The 10,672-nt window shown below is 32.0% G+C and overlaps 1 protein-coding gene across 1 annotated transcript; it reads right to left on the bottom strand.

Annotated features, from left to right (window-relative positions):
- Window positions 1-1,311: 1,311 nt before the first annotated feature.
- Window positions 1,312-3,502, bottom strand: LOC111512100 (uncharacterized). Its single transcript, XM_023168195.2, has 2 exons — window positions 3,221-3,502; window positions 1,312-2,150 (listed from the first exon to the last, which is right to left on the bottom strand). The coding sequence occupies exons 1-2, from the start codon at window positions 3,230-3,232 to the stop codon at window positions 1,848-1,850; spliced, it is 315 nt and encodes a 104-aa protein (XP_023023963.2). The 5' UTR covers window positions 3,233-3,502; the 3' UTR covers window positions 1,312-1,847.
- Window positions 3,503-10,672: the final 7,170 nt, after the last annotated feature.

The raw sequence follows: 10,672 nt of genomic DNA, 5'->3' as shown, positions 1-10,672 counted from the left end.
TTTTACACACACTTCAATACAAATGGAATAGTGTCATCACAGAATTGTCGCTATTGGGCAGCGGATAATCCTAACTGGGTAATAAACTATAAAAGCCAGTATTCCTAAAAAATCAACGTCTTGTGTGGGATATTGAACGAACGAATTATTGGTCCTTTCTTTTTTGAGGAAAACATTAATGCGCAGTGGTTTCTAGAATTTTAAACACAGAGTTTTGGGATGCTATTCATGAGCTGCCAATCAATGAACGATCAAATTCAATTGTCCAGTTAGATGGGTGTTCAGTTCATTATGCCAGAGCTGTGAGGCAATGGCTTAACGAACATTTTACAAACCGATGGATAGACCGTGGTAGTCCGTTTATAGAGTGGCCACCCAGATCTCCAGACCTCACAGTTTTGGACTTTTTCTCTGGGGACTTCTCACACAAAAGGTTTACAAAAATCGCTCAAGAGATAGAAATGAACTTTGTGCAAGAATTCGACAGGTATGTGCAGATATTAGCCCTCAAGAACTAAGGAACGTAATCAGAAACATTCGTAAGCGCTACGACACATGTATCGAAATACGTGGTGGATTAGTAGAGGCTACTAGAATATGAGTTAGAATTAATTGTTGCACTGAATCGAAACATTTCAATAATTAGTTATTAGTTCCGTTTATTGAAATTTTTTGCTTCATTGTTAGTTGCATTGTGTGAATGTAATTCCGTTATTTTCATTAAAAATATTCACGCAATTTGCTTTTTTTTCATCTGGCGGCACTTTATTGTTGAAATCATTAAAAAAAATGATATATTGCGACTGTAAGCTGTGTGAGTTTTCGAAATTTTGAGTTGTCATTACTTTGTTAATAATGAATATTTTTTCATAAAATTTTGGTCTCACCTATTTAGAGGCACTTTGAATCCAGTGGCGTAGTGATTTTTTCAATAAAAAAATCGCTAATAAAAATCCCGATTTTCGACTAAGAAAATATATCGTAGTATGCCCTGAAACTTTAATAAACATTTAAAATTTTGTCCCAAGGTAGACCTTTTAGTACTTGACATTTAAAAAAAAATTATTAAAATCGATTTACAACTTCAAATTTTATATATATATATATATATATATATATATATATATATATATATATATATATATATATATATATATACATACATATATTAATATATGTTACAAAAAGGATTTGAAGCTTCATAACTTTTATTTATTATATGCGAGCGCTTTCGTCAGCTGACTAGTAAGGAAATGAGTGAAACAATATTTGCAGCAGGCCAAAACAGTGTAGGTACTCTTACAACACAGATTCCAAGCTTTCGATAACCTTTATTATCATCATCAGGGATGCTACAATATGGATAAGAAGACAGATTAGATCTATAAAAAGAGATCAGTCAAAAACCCAAATTACAGTGTATGTGAGGTTAGGCTGCAGGACGATTAAAATGTAAACACAAGATATATGAGTGTAGACACCAAAAAATAACCTCAGGAAGGTGGAGACAAACACAAATAATGTACATCGTGAATGATATATCATATTTTGAAAAAAGGAAAACCACCTGTTGTTCCTTGAAGAGGACCTTGTGGAAATATCAAATTTTGAGGTTGATATATATCATGTAATTAATTCAAACCTGTACTAGTTCTTCGGTTCTCATTTCTTGCTGTGATGTGCTAATCATTCACATTATACACGTACATATTTTTGAAAATTTAAAAATTAAATCTTATTTTTCAAACATTTCTATTTTATAATAACTGGCTCATTACCTTTTTTGGTACGGAAGATTTGTAACTTTCTACATCTACATCCTTAAAACACTTCAAATGAATATTTAACTACCACCGACCAATACCACCACCCACAATCACTCCAACCCCTATCCCACCAAAGACCGTTCTTCTCCTAGGGTAGTAATAGAATGGTGGAGGAGCAAAACCCCCAAATCTCGAAAATCCTCCGTGGTATCTTCCTAGGCCTCCTCGAAATCCTCTCCCGAATCCTCCCCCAAATCCTCCTCCAAATCCTCCAAATCCTCCTCCAAATCCTCCAAATCCTCCTCCAAATCCCCTTCCAAAACCTGGTTTCGGTTCTGGCTTTGCTCCGCAAAGGATCAGCAGGGTTAGCAGGACTACAATATACTGAAAATAAATCAGGATTTCATTGAAATATTTGGCTATTCATGAAGAAGGAAGAAAGTTTTCTGATTTGCAAAATGTGGTATTGATTAAAATACTTGAGGAAGTCTACAAAGCGGCCAAGAATATATAATAATTCAGTATGATCTTTGAGGAACTACTATAGAGAATCTACTTCGTGACCAATTTTCAATATTCAATTTGATCTCTTTGATTCTAGAATTTTGATTCTCTATAAAAATGGAAAATAAATTGAATATGAAAAAAAAATTGATGGGTTTATGAATACTTTCGTAACGGCTTTAACCTTTTTTTTATTTACAGTACTCAAAGTATGTTGAATTCATTAAATGTTCATTAGATACAATTAGTATTGAGACTGAAAACGTTCAAAAATAGTATTTTCTGTATAGCATTGAAAACACAATATCTCATCGAATATTTTTTTATATTTTTTTAGGAACAAAGTAAGAGTTTAGAGTTATTATCATATCTATATATCACTCAATAATATAATCTGTTTCACATGTTGAATAATATATTTATATAGAGGTTGAAGTTTCTGTAGAAGTTTTGCATTTTTAATAGTTGATATAGGTTATGAAATTGAAACATTTTACTTGGTGGATGAAATTCCACTCTCATAACTAAAAAAAATATTTTAAAGCTGTACTGTACAATGTTCAACATCAGAAGAGTATTTATAATGAAATTAAAGATCCGATTGGAATGAAACTAATGGAATAAGTATTGATAATATTCAGAAACAAAGGCCTTGGAGAAGATGTACCGAAATTTTCACGTTATGGTATTTTGTGATATTTCACATGTACTACCACAAAAAACCTACTATAACTGAAGAATATCTGAAAAACTCAACTACTATTATGATGACGTTCATCAATATTGTGATTCTTAAGACCAAAATGAGTGAAAAAATCAATGCTATCTACAGGTCTTCTCGAATAGTTTGCTTTTTCTAACATCTTACTGATCTTTGCTGAAGTTGTTTTTCATTTAATAAATATTTTTGTGAGAATTTTGCCTAGCATGTAAAATTTCGGTCAACTTACCTTCATCATCATGGTTCCTTAAACTTGAATACCTTTTGAGGTGATTCTCAGTATCGGGGTTAGGTATACAAAAAAATTCAAACACTGTATGAGGTTAGTTCAAATATTCAAGTTTCTGAATTTCGATTTCGTTCAAGGAATTCGAAAAACAAACAAATTTGAAAAATTTGTGCGATAGAACTTAACAGTAAATATAAATTGATGGATCTATAACTGAATATATTTTCAACTACCAGATCATCATCAGAGATGATCCACAAATGATATGGCAAATACAAAATCTATACTTCAACTATTTTAATTAGCACTATGACGAAACAGGTGGGACTAGGGACGAATTTTTCAACAATATTTATCTACTCCATTAACGAAAGTGCTGATGTATGTTTTACCGAAACTACATGACATTGTCGACAATAAAGGTTTTTGGGAAATTCCTCAGAAACAAACTGAGTATCATTTTGGGATATCACTTTTTGTATTCACTTCATTAACATTTATATAGGCATTTGACACAATAAATTATCATTGATCCACCTGAAACCGGAAAAAATATCAAGCCCACCAAAGAACAATTTTACAATACAATACAATACAATACAATGCAATACAATACAATACAATACAATACAATACAATACAATACAATACAATACAATACAATACAATACAATACAATACAATACAATACAATACAATACAATACAATACAATACAATACAATACAATACAATACAATACAATACAGTACAATACAATACAATACAATACAATATAATACAATACAATAGGATACGATACAATACAATTCTTTATTTTTCCTGAGACTTTTTTACAAGCATGGAAATCGTCACATACACAGTAAAGATTGGAGTTGAAAAATATCAAGTGATAAAATATGGAATACACATAAAAAAAATTAAATCAATAACAGATGTAGGAGATAATTGTATGAAACAATTGAAAAAAAAAACATAGTGTGAATAGAAGAATAGTAAACAAGCAAATAATCGTGATGCCAAGCAACCAGATCAATTTGAAAATATTCATCAAGTGAATAAAAGGCATTTTTGTAGATAATATTTTTAACGGTATTTTTGAAATTTATGGGATTTGAAATTTTCTTAATGAATGTTGGAAGTTTATTAAATATTTTTATAGGACGGTTGATACAGATGTTAATTTGTGTACAGGAACTATCAGATTATAATTTTGCCTGAGAGTATAACCAGCAGCTATGCGAATAGTATCCCTTTGCTGAAACTCATGGTAATGATTCTTAATGTAAGTGACACGGTTAAAAATATACATGGATATCACGGTTGAAATTTGTAACTCAGTAAATAACTGCTTACAAGAATCACCATATTTTTTAAAACACATGGTTTTTAGTATCTTTTTTTGAGCAATCAACAGAGTATTAGCTCTAACCAATAAACTGCAGTCCATTTCTCTATGCGAGGAAACAATGGTATTAGATTCATTGCTATTTAGTACGAGGTCGTTTCTGGCGCAGTAATTAAGTATATTAGCAACTGCAATATCAGCCTGGTCAGATAATCCTTCACAAGAAGAAGAACTCAATAAGAAGGACGTGTCATCAGCAAACTGTACAGTACAATGTTGTTGATTAATATTAGAGATGTCGTTGACGAATAAGAGAAAGAGAGTAGGACCCAAGACACTACCTTGGGGAATACCTGTTAAGATGTTACGATTTTCAGAATGATATATTCCAGATTTGAGCCTAACCTTAACAGATTGTGATCTGTCAGTCAGATAAGTCTTAATTCATTTTAGACTTTGGCCGCGAACTCCAGTATCATAAAGTTTATCGAGGAGAAGTTGATGGTTGATGGTATCAAATGCACGTGACAAATCAAATAGAATACTGATCGATTTTTCGCCATTTTTAAATTTGGATAAAACATGATTGACCAGAGAAAGAGTAGCATCTTGGGTGGATAAACCTGATTGGAATCCATATTGGCTCTTTGCAAGTAGGTTATACTTTTTACAGAAGGATACAAGTCTGTTGAGATAGGATTTTTCGAAAATTTTTGAAAATGAAGACAGTAATGCAATACCTCTCTAGTTGGAGATTAAGTGCTTATCATTTTTCTTGTGAAAAGGAACTACAATAGCATGTTTAAGACACGAGGGAAATGAACCCTCAAGGAAAGAGAGATTAAGTAGGTATGTAACTGGTTCAATTATTAGTTCAGCAACATTCAACAATGCTCTGCCTGGTAATTCATCAATGCCACTAGAGTTCTTAACGATATGGACTAGATGATATCAGGAAGTTCAGTTTCGTCTAAAGGATGAAGAAAAAAAGAGGTTGTTTTTATATCGTGATGATGTTCACCAGCAGGATCAGAATCATTGATTAGAGAATTTACAGAGTCAATGAAATGATCATTAAAGACTTGAGGAATAACAGGACCACCATGAACCCGAGTTCCATCATCAGTTTCAAAATAATTCAGAAAACAATTGCTCATTTTGTATCTTCATTTGGAAACAACATCATCTCCCAATTCCTCCCAACATCACCAATAGAGGTCCCTTTTTATGTGTGAGCCGTGAGTGAGACTCGAACTTTCTTCCAAATTCTCTGTAGTCTTTCCAGTATTGCTGACCGTTTCGTAGCCATACATCACAACAGCAACTGACCAGGAAAAACAGTATCAATATTGAAGCCTGCAAAAAATCTGTACTAGTTCTCAAGTTCTCATATAAATTTAGCCTGTTATTCATTCACATTATAGATGTATATATTTTTGAAAATTTAAAAATTCAATCTTATTTTTCAAACATTTCAATTTTATAACAACTGGATTATAACCTTTTCTGAGAAGGAAACTTTTTAACTTGCTACTTCTACATCATTAAAAAAACTCCTTCCCAGAAAAGTTGAAGTAACAAAAAAGTGAAGGCGATGACATCCCCCCTTACAAATAATAATAACAATAATAATATGCTTTATTGCCCAAAGAACATTAGGTCTTATTGTCTTATTATATTGACAAAGCTGCAAATTTTCATTAGTCATTATAAACATAAACACACACACACACACACACATATATATATATATATATATATATATATATATATATATATATATATATGCGGTTGCGGTTGGCTCCTGTTGTTGACTCCGTGCATATGTGTTGTTTCCTGCTTTCGGCAAACAAGTGTTGCCCACACATATACAGATACATATATACGAATACATACATATTATAAAGTAAAAATAATATTAAAATACTGAAACACATATGAAATTGATTGAAGATATCATACAATAAAAAATACCAAAAAAGTTTAAAATGTTCAAACGCAGTATACCATACTTTGTTTAATAAAAATACAGTTGATTAAATTAGAGAAAGCGGTCCTCATAGAACTCTTCTAAACTATGTATAATAGGGTCTATCACATAATGAGTATTTTACTGATTTTCGAAATACACAGCTATATGAGTATATTGACATAGCTAATTATCATAAATTGAGTAAATACTTTTCAATGATTCTGCTAACCCCCTTGCAAGGAAGGGAACCGAAAGGGTTTTTATCGGACTAGAATCTCTGTCAGTGGAATTGGTCCAAACTCTACTCAAAAAAAGAGCCAAATAACTGAACCACGAAGAGAGTTTTAGCTTTATCGCAAAAAATCACCCAGAATAAGCCCATTCCAAGGCATGTATACATCCTTGGAAGTATGTTACCAAACAATTGTTAGCAGGGATGATGTACGTTGTTGAACTTAACCCGAACACAACAGGAGGTAGTTCGCCTATTTCATGAGAAATTTCCTAATTTACCGCCCTATCTCAAGCAAAAATTAGCAAAATAGAGAAGCAGTTTCGCAAGTTAGTTTAGTCACGTGGGGCTGATAAAAAAAGCAGCTGCCAATGCAGCTGTGATGCTTGAGTTTGAGGAAAACCCACATATATCGAGTAGACAATGTTAGCCATACATCGATAATAAACATATTAAAATAAAATGCATCCCTATAAAACGATACCTACTCAGGAGCTCATGGAAGACGATTTTGATAGAAATTATTTTTGTGAGCAAATGATGGCCATGATATGTAAGTTTTTATGCCTGACGTTTCGTCTACTGCTGCGGTAGATATTTTTGAAGGCGATGTGATAACGGTTGCAATAATCCAGCTGGTGCTCTGGTTCTCAAAAAAGATACAAACATTTTTAAATAACTTTAGTGAAATTTGGTAATACAAGTAGTTTCACAAATTTTTATAATGATGGAACCGAAAAGGCCTCAGAAAAAAAGTACAAATAATTTTTAAAACACTTTAATGAAATTTGATGATACAAGTATGTTCACAAACTTTTTCAGTGATGGAACCAAAAAGTACTCAGGAAAAAAAGGACGTATACTCTTGAACGAAATTTTTTTAATATGCATCTCTGATTAAACTGACAGTTTCTTAGGATAGAAAGTGAAAATATTTTCCAAGTACTTCATTAAAAGATCGATCTCTTCGAAAGTAAATTTTTAGTTCAATTACTGTCAATATCTGAACAGTGGAGGAGGTGGATAATAGTAATGGGGTGGGTATAGGGGTTGGAATGGACTGTAAATTCCTGGTCCACCAAAAGTACCGAATCCGGTTTTCACAAAACCTCCGTAAGAACCGCCAATTTCGTGTATGCCATAACCTCCGTAGCCATCCAATTTCAGCACATTCAGTCCTATAACGGGGGTTGGTTTAGCTTCACAGCTGAACCAAGCGACAGTCAGTAATAGAAAGATCTGGAAAAATTATGAAAAGTGTATTACACCTTGAGTCCTGTTTCGTAGATTCCGTAGATCAAAATATAATTTAGGGGTAATTCGAAAACATATAGTCCTTCGAAATATGCCAAAAACAGCACTATGTGTAACATGAATTTAAGTAAATCTGTTCAGAACCTGAGGTACAGTCAGAGATTGAAAGAAAAGGAAGAGAAACTAGAGGCTAAATCTGAATTAGTCGTGACAGCAGTTGCAGGTCAAGGAGCAATCAGAAAATTTCCTTCAAAATCAAAAGGGAGCAGTAGGAGTAATCAAGCTTCAAGACTGAAGAAACTGAAAATAGAAACAGCAATAAAGAAGGAAACATTGGAAAACGAGCTTCCAGAGTTCGAATTAGCCTTGAAAGTATCAGAAATTGAAAAGAATAGTGATGGAAGTGAGTCAATGTCAATGCATCAGTCCCAAAAGCCTAACGTGAAAGATTGTATCGACGGTGGAACTCCACGGATAAACGGGCATGACGGTGAGGATAAGCATTCGATTTTAATGGTGAAAGAAAATGAATTGGTAGGAAATTTTCAGTCTATAAATAGTCAGGAGAAGTATTTCACCCCTTTCTCTTATAACAATATCGTTTTAGATGTTAAAAAATAATAGTGTTTATCATTGTTATCTAATTGCACCCTATGTATCGTTTTTCAGTTGACATTTTGTTAATGGCGATGAAGATTGATGGGGAAAAATAAGTTTATTGAAAAAAAATACAGTTCTTGAAAAACGTCCAACTTATCTAAAAGAACATAGCGTTGGTCGAGGATATCATACAAAATGAGTATGTTGTATTTTTGAGTGCGATTTTTGTTATCATTTTTTCCACTCCAAATAGTTTCGAGGTCAGTTTGTACAACTTTAGTGCTAATGATTCGATGAGTAAATAAATAATTTATATTAAAAATACCTACGACATCATGAAGTAACTTCGTTGAAAATCGTATCGATTTTTAACACGCTTTTATCAGCTTCAGCTGTTTGTATGTATCTATGTATGTATGTTTGTTTGTTTGTAACTCTCAAGCTCAAGAATTATCGACATTATTGCTTGATCTATTCGCGGGCAGATGGCGATGTACGTAATTTCCTTGAAATAATTCGAACTCACTTTACATGTATTTCTTCATTTGAAAAAAGTAATTTTTTTTATTAACACGCGCGCTTGCTGCCTTGTGCATGGTGGCTGATTTTCAAACCCCCGCTTCGGAATCGGAAAATATCAATGGTCATTTCTCTAAACAATATACAGCTGATTGATCCCAAAGTTTAGATGAAATAAATATAGTTTAAAAATACTAAAAATCACGCTTTTATAGCATACGAAACTGAAAAATGAAAAATAAACTTAGTTTAAAAAATTAAAAAACACGCTTTTGAAGAACATCGAACTAAAAAGTTAAAAATACTTTTTTTAATAAACTTTAAACAATAATGAACGAAAAATAATATTATTATTTTAGTATATTTTTTGTATATCAAGCGCCCGTCCCTTTTTTCAAAATAATACCAGTATATTTCGTTCGTTATTGTTTTAAGCTTATTTAAAAACTATTTTTAACTTTTTAGTTCGATTTTCTTCAGAAGCGGGTTTTTTAGTTTCTTAAACTATATTTATTTTGTGAATGACGATGAATAATAATATCAGAAGCACTTTCCTATGCTGAAATGCTTAAGAAACCTTCAGCTAAAGGGTAATGAAAGTGCTAATGAACAACTTTGTTGTTCATTAGCACTCTCATTCTGTTTGTTGAATTTGTTGATCTAGAAAAATTCGCATAAATTTAGTTGAAGACGTTTCGAATATTTTCGGACATTGACAAATTTTTCGTGTACAATTAGGTTTATGAATTTTTAGTGTTTTTAGTAATGGTTGATCATTCCACTGTAGGGTAAAACTAATGGATTTTGTTTTTTATATAATGGAACCCAAAGCCAAAGTATAATTTGTTGTAAATTACTAAGAGAAAACTGCCATTGTGTAATGGTCCTAATACTGTACCTTGTGCTACACCACTATTTAGTTTCGAAGCATAACTTCATTTTCATTATTATTATTAATCAAATTACAGATTGAAGTTTATCCCTATTTTTGGGAAAGAAAGTTTTTGCCTTTCTACTTCTCCATCTTGACACAAAAAATGTTTAGCGGTAAGGATGACAGTGTTCCACGTAAGTGAAATTTTACTTCTTTCATTAATTATATTGTGTAGGAATCCTGTGCATGATATCTGATTCGATTCTACACGAATGTTAGGAATACAAACGAAATAGAGAAAATTGTTTTTCGTACGATTCAGCGTTTGGAAGATATTTTTCTTTCGTCTAATTTAACAAAAATATTCGTGAGGGTTTTTTTTCCCAATTTGTGTCTGAGAGTTACTTCTTTGCATAATATATACATCTTCGTATAGAGTTAATTTTTGATATTGATCGCTTCTTTCCTTTCTTTGGAAGATCACCACATTTTTTAAATCAAAATGAAGAAGTTGAAAGCCAAAACCAATTTTTCCTAAAAACTGATCTCTACTAAAAATGTACCGTCTCAATTTAAGCCAATTTTGTTTTCACAGTTTTGTTAAGTATTAGATTGTATTTGACATAATGTTAAAGTGAAACAAATTGTAAAAAG

The sequence above is a fragment of the Leptinotarsa decemlineata genome, unplaced genomic scaffold (genome assembly GCF_025532065.1).
Source record: "Leptinotarsa decemlineata unplaced genomic scaffold, Ldec_3_MD MMD2_tig00000251_RagTag_RagTag, whole genome shotgun sequence".
Taxonomy (NCBI): domain Eukaryota; kingdom Metazoa; phylum Arthropoda; class Insecta; order Coleoptera; family Chrysomelidae; genus Leptinotarsa; species Leptinotarsa decemlineata.
This window is presented reverse-complemented; position numbering and strand designations above follow the sequence as displayed.